Source organism: Boleophthalmus pectinirostris, unplaced genomic scaffold (assembly GCF_026225935.1).
Source record: "Boleophthalmus pectinirostris isolate CB_2022bp ecotype Guang Dong unplaced genomic scaffold, ASM2622593v1 HiC_scaffold_15, whole genome shotgun sequence".
In the NCBI taxonomy this organism is placed as follows: Eukaryota; Metazoa; Chordata; class Actinopteri; order Gobiiformes; family Gobiidae; genus Boleophthalmus; species Boleophthalmus pectinirostris.
In genome coordinates this window covers 32432828-32450930 of record NW_026571070.1, presented here as the reverse complement: position 1 = coordinate 32450930, position 18103 = coordinate 32432828, and the positions used below count along the sequence as shown (strand labels likewise).

The 18103-nt window shown below is 38.4% G+C and overlaps 2 protein-coding genes across 4 annotated transcripts in view; one reads left to right on the top strand and one right to left on the bottom strand.

The window, feature by feature from the left end:
• The window catches only part of ift74 (intraflagellar transport 74), a 34692-nt gene that overhangs the window by 4418 nt on the left and 12171 nt on the right, over positions 1-18103 (top strand). For both annotated transcript variants that reach the window (XM_055151151.1, XM_055151150.1), the window contains exons 6-10: positions 49-109; positions 236-295; positions 2430-2491; positions 15776-15914; positions 16563-16625. In XM_055151151.1, the coding sequence (XP_055007126.1) occupies positions 49-109; positions 236-295; positions 2430-2491; positions 15776-15914; positions 16563-16625 (385 nt within the window). The remainder of the gene's footprint in view (positions 1-48; positions 110-235; positions 296-2429; positions 2492-15775; positions 15915-16562; positions 16626-18103) is intronic.
• LOC129408157 (leucine-rich repeat-containing protein 19-like) lies at positions 2513-11125 on the bottom strand. Of its 2 annotated transcripts, none has more exons than XM_055151152.1 (7): positions 11056-11125; positions 8742-8855; positions 8431-8678; positions 6692-6803; positions 5702-5756; positions 5271-5432; positions 2513-3045 (listed from the first exon to the last, which is right to left on the bottom strand). In XM_055151152.1, the coding sequence occupies exons 2-7, from the start codon at positions 8844-8846 to the stop codon at positions 2735-2737; spliced, it is 993 nt and encodes a 330-aa protein (XP_055007127.1). In that variant the 5' UTR covers positions 8847-8855; positions 11056-11125; the 3' UTR covers positions 2513-2734. The 2 variants fall into 2 exon arrangements, with proteins under 2 accessions (XP_055007127.1, XP_055007128.1); XM_055151153.1 differs by having other exon boundaries at positions 8760-8855.

The window sequence follows — 18103 nt, the reverse complement described above, 5'->3', positions numbered from 1 at the left end:
ATTTTCCGAGATGTAATTTGGATTGTGAATGTCATGTGTCGATTACAGAGCAGAGGGTCTTGCTGCGGAGATTAAAGATTTACAAGGACAGCTGGCAGATTATAACATGGTATTTTTATTTGACATTTTAAATCAATATTGTGTCATTTTGTAAACTTTAACAAACACTAAAACCATGTAAAATCTTTGTAAACACTGTAACTCATTTACGTTTTTTTGTTTTGTTTTTTTTCAGCTTGTGGACAAGCTGAACACCAACACAGACATGGAGGAGATGATCAATGATTATAATATTGTAAGTTCAAAAGTCACTTAAGAAACACTGCACTGTTAAAGGGACAGTACTTGATTTTTAACCGTGAGTGAGGGACATGTTTGAGTGTGACTGTAGTCCCGTCCACTTTTTCTTTTCTGTCACTTTAAATATGACACAGAAACGACTGTCTGCAGGGTAGCCGCGGGGTCTTAAAAGTCTTAAAAAGGTCTTAAATTTCATGTTTCTATGTCTTAAATTATATTGTCCAAGTCATATTTTTTCACAAAGGCCTTAAATTTCATTTGCCTATTTTTTTGTGTACTCAACCAGGCTGCAGTGTCTAATGCATGTCTAATTTTGAGTATGTGCAAATAATACATTGGTTTCTGGCGCCGGCAGCAATGATTAAACAGTCAGTAGAGTGGAAGAAGACGCTGGATGGATCATGGGGAAATGTTGGTTTATTCCACAGTGGCGCTTAAATTCTAGATGTAGTACGGGTAGTTGGTTGGTCATTATTATTAGAATTGGGTCTGTTGTTTTTCGCCCGCATAATGGCTGCGATTTTGGTCTTAATTTTCATTTAACCGGTCTTAAAAAGGTCTTAAAAAAGTCTTAAATTTGGGGTAGTCAAACCTGGGGATAGCCTGTGTCTGGGATAGTGTCAGGCAGTTATTTCCAGTTGTTCTCCATTCATACATTTCATTTATACATTATTGAGAATGCAACATGACAGAGAATCAACTGGCTGGAGTAGTGTTAAGTTGTGAAGTTGTCTCCCATGATTCTTAACAAACAGAGAGTGTGTAAATAGTACATGTGCATCCCAGTTATGATTTCAGTCTCCTAGATAAGCCGCTATACCAGTTCTGAGAAACCAGGATACTCTCACTGGGTTTTTCTGATAGTATCCAGGATACTGTGGCATGTAGACGCAGTATCCTGATTTCTCAAACCTGGAGCTGTGCTGAGCATGTGCGAACTCAAGTAACTAAAATGGTAGGAGCAGTAACCATATTTTCTGGGCTATTAGTCGCTCTGGATTATAAGACGCACGGTCATTAAATGGTCTATTTTCTAACTTTTTTCACAAATAAAGAGTACTGGACTTTAAAGGAAACACAACAGTTGGATGGGTCAGTGGGACTTTGTTTGGTGCATTCACAGTGACTCTGGGCTTTGTTCAGTTGTGGCGTGTAGGGAGGGTGCTGTCTGGGACTGCTGGATTGTCGGCGTGTTCGCAGTGACTCAGTTGTTCAGTTGTGTCTAGAAGTGGCACATTGCACTCGTTTTTTTGGTTCATTCCTCCGTTCCGTTCCTCGTCAGTGTGGAGTGATGAGTGTGTCTGTGGGGGTCGTTGTCTGCTCCGTGTGTGTTTGCGTGCGCTGCGGGTGGTGCGGCTTTGTAGTTTACTGAAGTCGTGCTGGGACGCCCGAGTGGAGTCGTGTATAGGGCTCTCTGGATTGTGGCGTGCAGTCATTTTTTAATGGGGTTAGAGGTTTAAGAGCGCGTCTAATAGCCCGGAAAATACGGACTCAACCTTCTACCAGGATTTTTAACTAATAATATTTTATACTTAATAACAAAATAAAGCAGTGCACTGTTTAATACAGCCAACTTTTAACATCAGGCTTACTTCTGTGCTTGCTCTTGAACGAAACTAACTCTGTGACACTGTGTTGTATATTTCAAATGTTAAAAACGTCTTTTCCACAGTCTTGTGTTCTTATTTGAATGTATGTCTTCTTTTCTGTTGTTAGAAACCTCTAAAAAGCCTTAACAAAGTTTCTACATGTTTAACTCTTTGCCATATCTGTGCAATAGTTACCATAGCAACCAGTCTAAATATCCAGGATACTCTAATGCCGCATGTACACAGGAATATGAATATCTTTGTTTCTCTGAGTGCCACATCTGTCAGATGACTGTCGGAACCAGGATAAGACTAATAAATAACGGGGATAGTTGTGTGCATGTAAACACACTCAGTGATTGGACTGGACTGGATGAAAATGTCAGTAGCTTCTCTGATATTACCCAACACTATGTTTCATAAAGTGCATAAATTATTTTTCAGTATTTTACACAAAAATACAATAAACACCGTTCTCTCTTATCTAGTCAGTTCAATGCATTTGTAAAATTGATTTTCCATGTTTTGTTTTGTTTTCAGTTGAAGGCTCAGAATGACCAGAAGGCTGAAAGCATTGACAAAATCTTCACAGAAAGGAGAGAGTAAGTCACTGTCAATTCATATTAAATGTAGCATACATCTTTTATTTATAAGATTAAATAGACTAGAGGCTGATTTCTGCACTAAAAGTCAGTTTGAGAATTGGAAATTGAGCAACAAATAAACAAACACTAAGGCCCAGTGGCAGTTTTTCGATCGCATCTGTTGGTAAGCTCGTTCTAATCACGTTTTAAAAAGTTTAAAAAGCCTCCACGGTCGATCTGTGTTCACTACTGCCCTGCCCCTCACTCCTCTCTCCTGATGTACGGATCTTCAAAGTATCCATCTTCGTCGTCCTCTTCGTCGCCCGTCCTCCTCCTCCTCCCGCCCTCCTCCTCAAAGTTGTAGGTCTGCTGTTGCCGGGACGTCTGGTGGAACACGGTGGTCCCGGTGGGCTCGGGGGTGGCGTCCTGCAGCCTGCGGTGGCGGTAGTTGTGGAAGAGTCTGTACCAGGAGGGGCCCTTGATGGCGCACAGGATCAGGGTGGCGGTGGTGAGGCCCAGGGCGACTACGCTGATGGTGAACTTCCATGAGTTACCGTGTGTGGCGGGCTGGTCTAGAGGAGAGACAGAGAGGGGTGTTTTGGTGAATGATTTGGGAAAATGTCAAATTATCTAAATCATTTTATCTAACAAGCACTGTGATTTTGAGTAGATTTGTGTTTTGATAATAGGATTCTCTTCAAATTTCACATTTTTAAGGTGCACTTTGTAACTTTTTGGTTGGTGGTCCGTCACCTGCATGTTTCTATGGATATGTCACCACTAGGACTAGGTATCATTAAGAAGTTACCGATACGATACATACCTCGATACAAAGGCCACAATACCATACATATCTCAATACAGTGAGCTTTTGATTCGAAACGATAAATATTTCAAATCAATTCAATACAGTTCAATTAAAAAAATAAAGGCTAAATCTTGTTCAAAGTGAATATGAAACACAAACATTTTATTCATCAAACCACTGAAAATGTCAAATGTGTCTCATAAACGAGTTTCCTTCCACTAAAAAAATAACAAAGCTGTTGCACTGTAACAAAATAATTCAGTAAAATATACAAAAAAATATTCTTGGAGATATGGTAAATGGTCACATTTTTCTATAGCGCTTTTCCACCTTCACGGCACTCAAAGCACTTTACAACAAGGAACCACTCACACATTCACACACACATTCACACACCAGAGACATATATCGATACAGCAGTCCCCGATATCGATACATCACATTAAACGATATGATACTTATATTTTTGCACACCCCTAGTCACCGCTCTGCCTGGAATGTTCCATGATATGACATTAAAGGAGCACTGTGTAACTTTTCTGGCAGAGGGTCCTCCATCTGCTTGTTTCCATGCTGATATTATTGCATTGGCTTGAATGTCCCACAGTATGGCATTAAACCTACTGTATATATTTTGCATTTATACAATGAATGGATGTGTATTTTTAAAAATACATAGAAAAACTTGTATTCTTACTGTGAGCGAGATTGCCTCACCACAGATCTAACCTGTAACTTGATGACCTGTTAGTCTCATCTGCTTGTCTCTGTATAGACACGTTTAATGCCATACTGTGGAACTTTCAAAGCAAAACAACAGAATAGTCCATGGAGTTCAGGTTGTGGGGTTACATGGTGCTGTTCCGACATGCCGCCTTTTAGACATTGACATCTAATTGTCAGAGTAGTGGCATAAACATTATTTTTCAAGCGTCCTCATGACTTTTTTTTTTACTATTTATTTTACTATTTTTCAAACATTCCACTTTTCTGACATGAATAATACAAATGTGATAGCACTCCCATATCTGATAAGATGCTTGGGCCGGTGTAAAGCTCTTGATCAGAGAATACTTGGGCCACAGAGGAGATCAGACAGTGGGAAAATGTCCTAACTGATCGCCGTGGGAAACTGTCATGCATTTTAAAAAAAGAGCATAGTTCAGCCTTCAGGAAAATATCAAATCTAAAACGGAGGCTGCATGGCCCTTTGTGCTTCATTCATTTCTGCAGAGAAGACCACACATGACGTGTCAGAATAGCAATACCAAAGAGTGTTTGAAAAACTGGCGCGTCTAAATAGAGGCACGTCATAACGAAGGGATGTCACAATAGGTGGCGGACCCCATGTTGCGGGCCCTTCACCTGTAAAGTTAGATAGTGCTCCTTTAAACAGCTCTACCTTACATGTATTAAATTATTGTGTTTTAAAAGCTCAAATAATCCCTAGAAAAACAAGCATCCCGGGTGTGAGTGGAGTCGCCTCTCCACAGATTTGACCTGTGACTTGGTCTGGTTTGGTCTCCATGAAGGTTTAATACCATACTGTGAAACATTCCAGACTAAAAAAATGACAATATGACAAACAAATACAAGAATCACATTTCAGCAGAGGTGGTAGGGTAGCCAAAAATTGTACTTAAGATAATATGACTCAAGTGAAAGTACGTAAGAGTAAAAAAGTATTTGGGAAAAGTACTACTCAAGTAAGCGTAACTGTCAAGATGTAACATTTTTGTAATAATTTGAAGTTGGATGGACGAAACATGAAATAATAATAAGAAGAAAAATCTGATATTTTCAAAGGATAGACTAAAAAACAGAATCATATCTGAAGGAGCTGTGTCTGGCACTTCCGTGAAACTCTTGACAATGATCCTTTTTCGGACAACTGAGTAAAATTGTTTTATTTAATCGATACCTCCATCTATTTGACATGCTTTTTTATTATTTTATTGTCCATCAGTTTGTCCGTTGTTGTGCTCTTACCTTTCTCCAGGCTTTTGTTGAGCTGTGGGGTCGGTGCAGACTTCAGACGGGGGGGTGTGGTTGGAGAGGGGGGCTTGGTTGTGGTTGTAGAACACTTGGCTAAAGCTTCGTTGAGGGACAGTCCCAGCATGTTTTGTGGAGCGGCACACGAGGCATTGGAGGCTGTAAAGACCAAGAGAACAAACTTACAGTTGCAATAGAGGAAATTTAAACATCTGCTGCTTATAGTTATGCTTTATATTGATTTGGTGAAGCTTTGGTGAAGAGACTGAATACTGAACTATGAACCCTTAACTAAGACAAGAATTTCATGCATTTTCCAGTTTGCTAAGTTCATGTGTTCAAACGGTGATTTTGGTTGTGTTAAATGTTGCTGCCCTGGTGATAGTGAGTTTTGTGAAGAAGAATGACAGTAGATATGTGTGTATTACCAATGCTGAGGAGTTCACATGAACAGTTCCAGGGGTTTCCGTCGACATTCATCACCTGTAAAAAATAGAGGTGTATTGTAAAATTCTGATTTGTCATAATTCTTTATATGTGCTAAAATGGTTCACACATGATGAGTGAAATTTCTGTGGTTTTGTCATATTAAGTAACACCAGCCAACACAGATTTCTGGATTTTGAACAGCTTTTCTGTGACTTTGCATGACTTATAACAGGCAGAAACTTATTAAGCTAAGTGGAAGCCCAAAATTACTAAGGAATTCATTTTTATTGCAGCACTGTTACCACACACTTTCAGACAGTTTTTTTTTTTTTTTACTACTAGTCATTAACAAAGGTGGTAGAGTAAAATTACTTCAAAATAATATTTATTATTAATATTTGGAAAAACAAATACTTTATTAAGAGTAACTTGAAGAGTAACTGTTTGGTATTCTATAATTTGAAGTTAATGTAATTGGAAGCAAAAACATGAAATAATGCACAATTATTTTATAAGGACAGACATGAAAATGAAGACAAACTAAATTATATGTGAAGGACCAGTGCAAGAAACACAAAGTGTTCAAATAATTTCAGACTGTCACATAAAGCTTTTGTCACTTTAGATTACTCACAGTGGGAAGAGGAACTACAATTTTTACTCAAGTAAGAGTACTGTTACTTCAATTAATATATTACTCAAGTAGGAGTAAAGGTATGTTTCTTGAAAAGTACTCAAGTAAAGTAAATGTAACACCTCTGAGTACACCTCTAGTCATGAATTAGTGTTTTATGAATAACTTGCTGCAACAAAATAAATTCACAGTGCAAAACGCAGCTACACTGTTGTATGATGTACTGTGTTGTGTAAATGTCCACACTTCGGCTGATAGTACAGCCCAGCTCTGGACTGATGTTTGGCAAGCATAGTTTATTTACAGTCAAATTTGTTTACATAAGGACTAGACTACTAGTATGTGAAGCTCGTACCTCTAGATTCTTGAGTGTGTTGAGCAGCTGCTTTGGAACACTTGACAGAGAGTTGTTGGCTAAGTCGAGTTCAGTTAAAGCCTCCAGTCCAGTGAAGGCCTCTGGGTCCAGGCTGAAACCAAACATGAACACATCACTATCACGTAAAACCTTAAACTTTACTAGTATAATGGCTATAATATATTAGGTTGGTTGTCAGCACCAAATGGAGGAGTGGCAGGGTCTGGTGGACTACGGGAGAAAGTGGGAGGACGAGGTTCTGTTTAGTTTAGTTTATTTATTTAATGAGACAGGGACAGTGCACAATCGAGATGAACCTGAACAGGAGAGATGCTTTGTACCAGATTGTAGTACTAGAGTTCATGTCCACTTGTCGTCTTTGGGCAGGTTGATGTTATAGTTCATAAAATCAAATATCTTTATTATGACCGGAGCTTCAGAACAATTCTGTATCTTCATTCACACCCAGTTCTCTCAGCATCTTAAAAACATCATCCTTTATCAAAATCATCATACAATTCATTCACTCCAGAACATCACACTCTCCAGACATGCATCAGTCCACATTATGCGAGCAGGTTTGGTTTGAAAGGAGCCATTGTTTCCCCAGGTGTGAGAAAGTGCTGTAGTTTGTACATGTGATCAACTGTGTTTTTAACATGTTCCGCTGACAAACGGTTGTGCATGAAGGCTGAGTTTACAGATCCTACGTTTGTGGATCCTGCTCTTGCCGTGCACAGTGGATCGAGTGGCTTAGAAGGTGGTTTCAGAGCTCAGGGAAACAAACTATTTTAGCAGAGAAGCAGCAGAATCATGAATGATCTTATACAGCAGACAAATATTTGCGTACATTATCAGGTTTTTAAAACTTAGAATGCTGTGTTTCACAAGAATATGACGGATAATATGATGGTGGAATAGAGGACTTGTCTTGTCATGAGTCCTGAGAGAGCTTTTATATAATGATTCTAGAGGCCTCAGAGCTGATTTACAAGGCGGCGACCAACTTGTTATGCAGTCTGGAGTCTAAAGGCACCTCTGCCACCAGGTGTTTGTACCAGAACACTCGGCTGTAATAAAGGCAGTTCTGTGTGCTGTCATGTAGTACTTGAAATTGCAGAATTCACACATTTTGGCAGTTTTTGAACATAAAACTGCACATATGCCTAATTTGCATTATTTCTTTTTGGCAAAAATCACCAGGAACAGTAGACAATGCTGCTAAAACACCAAAAAAGTGGATTGCAATATAAAGATTTTTTTTGTGATTTTCTCTCTATTTGGAGGTAAATGAACACCTTAGCATTTACATTTTGTTAATTTTGTTTTTATTTATAATTTTATAACATGTCCACTGTAATAAACACCAGGGACATTTTGGTGCTAAATCCATGTGAAGTTAACAACCTGACAAAAACAACTTTTTTGATGACAAACATCTCTGACAAGCTTCTACAGTCGCCTGAAAAAAGTTTTTAGACTCTCTTTTAATTTATTTTTTTTTTAAATCATAGTGCTGCCACATACTAGCTCCTATTGAGTTAATTATTTATCCTGGACATGACAGTACCCTATAATTCCCCAGCCAGATTTAGGCAGAGGAACCTAGTCCCCCGATTAAGAGTTGATCTTAAAACACTTAAAAGACAGACTGGTCAATGTCCACTATAAAGGACACACATTAATGGCCTGGGTCTCAGGATGATACATAATTTAAACATAATCTGCATCCTGTTTACCTGCTGATTTTGTTCGCAGACAGAGAAAGCACTTTGAGGCGTGGCATTCCGCTGAAATACTTCGCCTTTATCTCCATCACTGTGTTGTTGTCCAGGTAGAGTTGAGTCAGAGCGCTGTAGCTAACCAAATGTAACTGGTCAGACTCTTTCAGGCTGATCTGGTTTCCGTTCAGGATCAGGGTGGTCACTGTGCAGTTCTTCTCACACTGAGGGATGACCTGGAGCTTTCTGTTGCTTAGATTTTTTACCTATAGGGAGTTAAGGGGAGTTGATCAAAGTTCACACTGATTTATAGAAATAATGTGTCCTACCGCTCCATGACTTCCCACCTCCTCTGCTGTGTTTGCATCTTGAATATTTAATACAATTCCAACAGCGAGGAGGATCCAGAGGAGACTGCGGCTCGGTTGCGCCATGATCCAAATCTGAAAGGACAGTTTAAGAAGTCTAGTGTTTATATTTGCATGGATTTCAGAGTGAAAAAAACTGTCTAACCAGAAACTTCACAGCTGATTTCTAACTTTCTTTTTGTTCCTTATTCATCAAACAAGAGATCCATGCATGTTTGAGTAATCTAGTGATCTCTCCTGGCACTATTCAAACCCTCCTTATGTTTAGCTGTAAGATTTTGTCCAAAGCACCGCCTGCAAGCCTACGTCACCCACGCTCCCACACGACAATTCTCCATAAATATACAAAAACATGATTCAAAACTGTGCTCAACAACTTCACAAACCTGATGCAATGTGCAGTAGTTTTATTAGCTGATTGTGACGTGATAGTGCTCTGAATGGGGAGTAACTTTGCACGGGGAGCAAAGGGAGGGAGTCTCAAACCGTCAAAAACAAAATGAAACTTATAAAACATGTTAATACATTGTTTTTGTCAAATACAGCCTTTTTAAAACAACATAACATGATGATCTAAATATGTTATGTGTTACAGTTAATACCCCATAGAAGTTAAATACCTTCTCTTTAATCACAAATTGAGTCAAATATTTAAATAATGTTGTAATAGTTTGTCCATACCATAGGATTATATCTGACTAACTATCAGTCACCACTAACGATACCCTAACTTCTTACCTCAACCTCACTTGTATACTTTCTGTCACAGTTATAACCATAAAACTATGTTTATACTTTGTAACTTTAAAAGGCCTTTATGACTCTATTTTCTGATCTATGTTGTAATGTTTTATCACCACAAAAGTATTGCATTTCCTTCGTATCAATTTTTTTCATTATTTATTTAAACTCAAAATTGAAAACTGAAAAAACGAATCGTTATCAGTTCTTTTCATTTTGGTTTTTGAAACAAATAATGAAGAAAATAGCTGTTTTTTTTTTTTTGTTTGTTTTCTTATTTTTGGTTTTATTTTGAAAAACAAATGAACAAATGAGACACGGATTCAGAAATTCACTACGCGCCAGCAAACAGCAATCATCTTTGAGAGAGCAAAAATGAATCTCGCACAAGCAGAAATCAACTTCAAGAGAGCAGAAATGAACCTCTCATGAGCACAAATCAACTTCAAGAGAGCACAAATCAACTTCGAGAGCGCAGAAATTAATCTTGCATGAGCAGAATCAACTTCGAGAGAGCTTGTTGTCTTTTCAAGGGTGGGTCTGTCCCCCGGTGGTTGTTTTGCGTGCAGATCACAGATTTCTTCTTGCGCGTAGAGATGCTTTGCTTGCTCGCAGTTAATATCTACGCGTGTGAAATAATATAATAACGCCCGAACGCATCTTTTATCGTGGGTGTGTATTATGGGACTATTTTGATGCCTTACAAACAAACCTTTTGTTTCATTCAATCATGTTTAACACACAAACCCTCCAGATTTAGAGTCACTCTGTTCCACCTTGTCATGTCATGTGGCAATACAGGAAGTACTCACTGTGTTTTTAAACTCTCTTCACCTTGATTCCAGCCCTCAAATTTCTAATCCCGACTAAACAAAAGGTAAAACTTAGCTGTTAACTTGAAAACTACATCTTCATGACATCACAGGGTGGAACAGAGTGTTGTGAGGTTTGGAGATGTAAACAGACTAATAATAAAGAGTCACTCAAACATGTGTGAATGAAACAAAACACAACTCCAGGTCTGTTTTTGAGGAGGTAACAACATTATAACATGACTTAAAACTCACAAGAATCTATTCTGTGTAATATTCTGTAATCTGTTTTTAACATGAGAAGTGTTGTCGCTAAAAAAAAAAGAGGAAATTGTAAATCATGTCCATTGTTTTCAGCAGATGGACCTGGAAGTGTCATCACAACTCTATAGATGATATATTAGCCTGTATATGTGCGCTTATTCTGTTTTAAACCAATGTGTATGTACTGTATACTTAACGAAACCCTTCCCCCCGTGAATACTTATCGTGGAATATCTTTAATGCTACTGTCAAGGCTAAGAAGGCTGTAAACTTGTATTATTAAAATTAACTCAGTCGACATTTGACATATATACTGTGACACTGGTTTTGTATGGTTTTGAAACTTTTTTGAATATATATGTTGTTAGAATTACAATGCAAAACAAAGCAAAAACCAATATATGTTGTTATAATTACAATATTAAACATGAGTTAGTGTTAAATTTATGTTCTCTTACCGTTTCGAGATTTGAGGTAGCAGAAGATTACATGTCTGTGAGTCTGAAGGAGCGGTAAAAGAACTTTGGCCCTGTGTAAAACTGGATCCGTCTCTTACTGTTGCAGAGTTAGTTAAACATTCACTGTACCTGAAGGATATCCGTGCAAATCACAGCCGGATGTGTCACGGTGACCAATCACAAGATCACATTTTGTCACGTCATTTAAAAACGAACCTGATTTGTGGCTAAAGGTGTGCTCATGTTATTACTTGTTTTAGACTTTTAGACAAACTTTATTGATCCACAAGGAAAACTATTTGAACACAGTAGCTCAATCATCACAATGTAATATAATAACAAAAATAGTAAACGTAAAACTAAAAATATAAATGGTAATAATAAGTTCTAAATAAGTAGCAAAAAAGAGCAAAAGACGGGTGTGAAATAAGATATAATTATATAAATATAAATGTACAAATCAAAATAAAATGGAAAAATAAGTAATAAAATACAAAATCTCAGCTTTATACAAGAGGTCATAGGAAAACAGTGCAACACTGATATGATGATTGACAGGACATAGGCTTATCTGTTACATAAAGGTGTATTGAATTTAGAATTGATTTAGAAATGATTTGATTTTGTATTGTATAGTTCACTAATATTACAGATATTTTAGCACTTTCTTTCACAATTTGACACTATCTTTCTGATTATTTTTACTTTTGTTTTTTCCATATAAAGATGATATACCATAAATATTATTTTTTTTGTATATTATTTTCAAATGTAATATAGTTTAGTTATATCATTATCTTTCTAAAATAATTTAAAAATTATTTCAACATTTAAACATTTATTCTCAGATAATTAGGACTGATATTGATACTGATATTTTTCAGCTGATGTTCCCTGGAGGTTTGAAGCTAACAGTAGGCATGCTCTGTCTGAGGCTTTATTAGACTTTTAATCTGAGATTTTATCCATTTTAACACAATCTGACTAGAAAGAGTTGGTTTAATTGGAACTACAGCAGATGAGCTGATTTGTGCTGTTAAACAAGTCTCTCACACATAAAATTACAGCCTCAAACTAGCCAGCATTAACTAACAGTTTTTCAGTGAGTCACTGTCACTTTTAGTTGAAAATCAAACTCCTAAACAGAACCATGAACACTCAGACTGATCACAGGCTCCTGAAAATGTGCCCTTTAATCACTGTTGTATTTTTCAGGTGATCTAAAAACCGATTTGACTCTGTTTGCTGACGTGTGCATTGTATCATCATGGGAACTACTGAACATTCCTCCATAGACGTACAGTCCCTGACAAAAGTCTTGTCGCTTATCCATTTTGTTGAAACAAAAGCTTATAACCTGACTTTAAATTAATTGATTGGTTTTAGAAATGCCTCATATGAAAGCTAAAACCCTCCAAATTATGCTCAATAAACTAAAATAAATTTGCTTCACTGAAGAAAGACTGATCATTTAATGAACACAGAAAGATCAGATTTTGGCAAGACAAAAGTTTTGTCGCCTACAGAAAATTTAACAAATAATTTACTTCAAATACAAAAATATGTTGCATAACATCAGTGAATGAAGTAGTGGTGCTGTGAGATCCAGATTTAATATCTTGTATGACTTTCATGAGCTTGAAGGACACATCCATGTGGTTCGACAATGATTCATACAATTTGTTGAAGTCATCAGGAATAGCAAAGAAAGCGTCTTACATGGCTCCCAGAGTTCATCAAGATTCTTTGGTTTTGTCTTCCATGCTTCCTCTTTCATTCTACCCCAGACCTGCTCAATGATGTTCATGTCTGGTGACTGGGCTGGCCAGTCCTGGAGCACCTTGATCTTCTTCGCCTTGAGAAACTTTGATGTAGAGATAGAAGTATGTGATGGAGCACCATCCTGCTGCAAAATTTGACCCCTTTTATGGTTGGGAATGTAAGAGGAGCTAATACTTCTTGATATTTTAGGTTATTGATATTTGACTTCCACCCTGCAAATGTCTCACACCCCCAGACTGGATGTAACCCCAGACCATGATTTTTCCACCACCAAACTTAACTGTTTTCTGGGTGAATCTTGGATCCATGTGGCTCCAGTAGGTCTCCTGCAATATTTGCGGCGGCTGTGATGTAATTCAACCAAGGATTCATCTGAGAAATCCACCTTCTGCCACTTTTCCAGTGTCCATCCTTTTAGCAGGCTGTGGGCCTTGGCAAATGCCACACGGTTTTTTAATTGCCTTTTGTTTAGTGCTGGTTTCTGTGCACTGATTCGACCATGGAGGCCATTTCCAGACAGAATTCTACAAACTGTTGTGGTTGACACAGGGACTTGAGGTGACCAGGCCTGGTGGAGTCTGCTGCAGTGGAAAAGGGGCCTTGGATTTTTGAATCAACAAACTGTCCTCTCGAGCAGTTGTCTTGCGGGGTCTGCCGGACCTGGGCTTGTCAAAAACATCTCCAGTCATTTCAGATCTTTTTCTTATTCTTTGTACTTGACACTGAGACACATTGAAGGTGTCACCACCTCAGCAGTGGATCTGGTCTTCAGCCTCTTGATAATTAACGCTTTGGTCTCAGGGTGGATCTTAGGCATGTTGTCAGAGGTCAAGTTGCAGTTGATGTGAAGGTCTGGTGTGCTGGGTTCTTTTTATACACACCCACTAATTGATTCATCAGTAACTGATCACAGATGAGGCTGTAATCTAGGATTGGGTGCATCATATGACAAGACCACAAGACTTTTGTCTTGTCAAAATCTGACCTTTCTGTGTTCATTAAATGACCAATCTTTCCTCAGTGAAGCAAATTTATTTTAGTTTATTGAGCATAATTTGGGAGGGTTTTAGCTTCATATGAGGCATTTCTAAAACCAATCAATTAATTTAAAGTCAGGTTATAAGCTTTTGTTTCTACAAAATGGATAAGCAACAAGACTTTTGTCAGGGACTGTACATGTAGAACACCCCCAGTATGATGTCACTGCAAAGTATCAATATCTACATTTTATATTTTAAAATTCCACAGTAGTATGGACTGGTGACGTTCAGGTTGATGGGTGTACTCTTTAACCTCTAATCCTGTTGTAGTTTAGCATTTGTTATGAGAAATGGACAAATCCCAGCATTTCATATTGTAAAATTTACAGTAACACAGCCAGGCAACACTAATAAAAATTGAGGTTTTCTGTGGTCCACCGCATCAGAACCAGGCCTAAAACAGAATATTCCAGATCTAAATTGGGCTCAGTAGCTGGGAGTTCAGACTGTCCAAACACAGTAACTAACTAATCATAACTTGTTTCAGTATAGTTAGCTCCTCCCTTCAGACAGATTTGAGGCATTTTATTAAATTTTTTTTTAACTTGCATTCAGCTAGTTTACTTTACTCAACTTAATGATTGTGGTAAAGTAACAGTGACGTATTATTGCTAAGAGTCCAGCTCCATTTCCCAGTCTGTGCTGCTTCCCCTTTTGCTTCCTCCCTGTTTTTCCTACAGCTGCCACTCATTCCCTGATCCTCCCAGATCGTGTCTATATCCTCCCTCTTTTCTTTCAGTTTGTGCTCGATTACATCTGTTCACCTGTTTTGTTTCTTCCAGTATCTATTGAGCCCTAAGTGCAGGGGCATTGGTTGAGTTGACATGGAATGACCGAGCTTTATTATTTTATTGTTACACATGTGACGATGTGTTTGAACTTAAGATGAACAGAAGTTTTGCTAAGTTTTTTTCAAAGACTAATAAATATTCACATCCTTGTACCTGATGCAGATCTAAATGGCATTACTGTAGAATAGAGCCTGTTTTTACCTGTACTAACTTGTGTATAGAAGTGACATTTGCTCAGTTCAGTGCAATCGTTTTCCATAGTTTTACCAAGTAAGATGAAGTTACTCTTAAAGTAAAGGTTACTACATATTTCAGATTTGAGGAACTGACTGATTCATTGGCGCAGCTTCACAACATGATTCTATAATTGAAAACTAAAGTTCACTTTACTTACTGTGCCTCGTTACATGAAAGAGGAATTTACTGAACACCACTCAGCTTTAGATTCACACTCCACTTAAGTCAGATTTTTCAAGGCAATCAGTTTCCTAGATTTGTTCAAGTAAGGTCGACTTATTAGATTTTACAGTGTAGACTATATATATATAAATGGACATAACTAACCCGCTATTCACCGTGTTCCAAATAGGAACTGAACATGGACAGGCTTCTGGCTCCATTGATTGTTTTCAATTGACTTTATATTGAAAAATTGTCCCCTCTTCTACTAGTTTTTTAAATGCTGCAGTGAGTGTGATTATTTTGGTTTTAAAACGTTCATATTCATACTCACTATACATGATCCTGGTGTTTTTATTTTGCAAATTTGTATGTAAATCAGTTCCTAATGTGAATTCGGCTTCAAATTTGCTCCTATAATTGCAAGCCTCGGTGAGCTTCATTTGACTGGAGCCCAACGCTATGGGTGACGACATGACCAAAAACAGGATACAATGGATTATAAATAAACCAGATGCTAGAACTGTAGAGGATCTTGAGTACCACTGGAAGTAGCTCACTGACCACCAGTAGTAAAAGTACCATGGTTTGATCAATATACTCAAAATGATCAAAGTTATCAAAGTGTCCTGTGTCTGTTAAATATCATCACACTGAGTTGTGTTGTGTGTTGTGTGTTGTGTGTTGTGTGTTGTGTGTTGCGTGCAGGAGGGAGGAAGCGATTCGGGCCATAGAGGAGAACATCCGCAGAGAGAGGAGAGTGGCAGAGGAGATGGTCCAGTCTATGCCCTCAGCCAAACAGGAGAAGTACTACACCATGACGGCTAACAACGAGGAGCTGCTGCAGGTCACATTCTGCTCTGTCACAAAGACAATGTTCTCAGTCTCAAAGTACTTTATATTGTTGTCATAATACTACATTCTGAAACCTGAGCAGATACTAAGGAATAGACATGATTAGTGGTGTATACATATATCGTAACGTGATGATACAGTATCAGTATTGTGGGCTGCTGTATCGATATATCACCAAAAGTATTTTTAGGTTTATTTTAATAAATTATTTTGTGTTTTAGAATTGTGCTGACATTTTCAATGTTTTGATGAGGGCTGGGTATCATTCAGAAGCTGCCGATACGATACATACCTCGATACGTAGGCCACGATACAATACATATCTTGATACAGTGAACTTTAGATTTGATACAGTATATTTCAAATCAATTTGATTCTGTGTGTGTAATCCTTCAGTGGTCCAGTAGATTCACAGTGTCCATGTGTGTTTACTAGTCTATGTGCTCTTATACCTGCTCTGATACAGCTCAATATCATTCTAAAGACATTCAGGAAGAGTTCATTTCTGTCCTGTGAATGGGACCTTTTTAGTATCGAACCCAGTCAAATGAGAATGTAGCTTCAGTACTTTTGACAATCCTGGTACTTTTGTTTGTTTCTAACCCAAATCATCCTGACATCTGATTTTTCTGTTCCACAGGAGCTGGCTGTTCTTCAGGAGGAGCTCGACGTTCTTCTGACCAGGAAGGAGGACTATGACATTGTAAGTCACTCCAAAGAATCCAGCAGTGAAACAATCACAAAATTATAGCCGCAAGCGGCAATGATCGGTCCTTGCGTGCACCTATGCCAAGCCCTGCAAACGCCGCATCCCACAAATATCACTCCCGTAAACGCCACGCCAGGCAAACACCACGCCTGGCAAAATGTTGCACCACGCACTAACCCTAATAGGGTGAAGACCATGGACTTGAATGGTTAAAGTCCTCAACCAAAACCAAACCGGTCGGGACATTGTTGAAGGTTAATGAAGAGTCTGGTGGGTCAGGGTTGGAGTCAGGTGGGAGTCAGATGCAGCACGCTGAGTGATGAAGGTGTATGGAGTTTAGAAACACAGTAAAGCAACAATAACCTAACCCTGCCATTTTAAACAATTTTTGCATGTGTTTATTTAAAAAACAAAAATCCAAGATGATGGACTTCCAGTTTGTAAAGGGGCGTGGTCACAGTATACACTTTTGTTCCTATTGGTATTATGCGTTTGACTTCCAAATTTGGTTTGGCTACGCCAGAGTTTGTGTAAGGACGTCACATTGGCAAGGACAGAATTTGCACCCACTTTTCTTACATCAGTCTGTTTAGGGTCGGGGTGTGAACCCACAAATAAAATTTGAGTGAAATCGGCCAAAGTTTGTGCGATTTGGCGATTTTACCATTGGAATAACATGGAAAGTTTATGTCATCACTATGGCAAAATAAAAAATAAATTGGATAACTTTAGATGCCCCACTTCTCTAGATGATGTACGGTGATTTTCAGCCCTGTGGGTGAAGAGGAGTGTGTTCAAATGCAATGTCAGCGAAAATACTGATTCAGCATTTAGACAATTTAATTCCAAGATGGCCGCCTTCTGGTTTGTCAGGGGGTGTGGCCATAATACTTCACATGACAAATGTGTGTACCAAATTTCGTGGCTCTATGACAAAGCTGACCAGAATGTCTCCCATAGGCACAATGTATTTTGAGTTTTCCTGGTGACGCAGTGTCACCATTTTTTTATTCCCATGCATGTAATCTATCAAATTTTTTGTCTGAATTTTGGGCAAAGTTTGGTGAGGTTTTGAACGTGTTTAGGGGGTCAAATTAGAGTTCAAAGAGCAAAAGAATAATAAAAGTAAAATAATAATATTTTGAGCAAAAACAATATATCTGTAAACATGGGAACAGCATATTATTCATTTTTGGAAAGCTCTCAACCTTCCCCACATCACCGTTGGGTCACTGGTGAGTGACGGGTGCATTTTCACCATCTCATCGGGGTCGCCCTTTGACCTCCCATTGACTTCCATTCATTTTAGCAGTAGTAAATATGGCTCAGGCCTTGGGCGTGGGTTACTGAGATACTGCTGTTCATGCCGGGGGCGACCGAGAGGACGAAGCTGCATGACGCCCTCTCACATTCGCCCATGCGCTCATTGTTGCCCATGTGCTTGTCGTAGCGAATGCATTAGTTACCACCCA

Coding starts and splice junctions, on each gene's coding strand:
- LOC129408157 (XM_055151152.1), bottom strand. CDS start 8,846: ATGGCGCAACCGAGCCGCAGTCTCCTCTGGATCCTCCTCGCTGTTGGA. Junction 8,679..8,741: donor AGGTGGGAAGTCATGGAGCG/GTAGGACACATT, acceptor AACTCCCTATAG/GTAAAAAATCTAAGCAACAG. Junction 5,757..6,691: donor ACACACTCAAGAATCTAGAG/GTACGAGCTTCA, acceptor TATTTTTTACAG/GTGATGAATGTCGACGGAAA.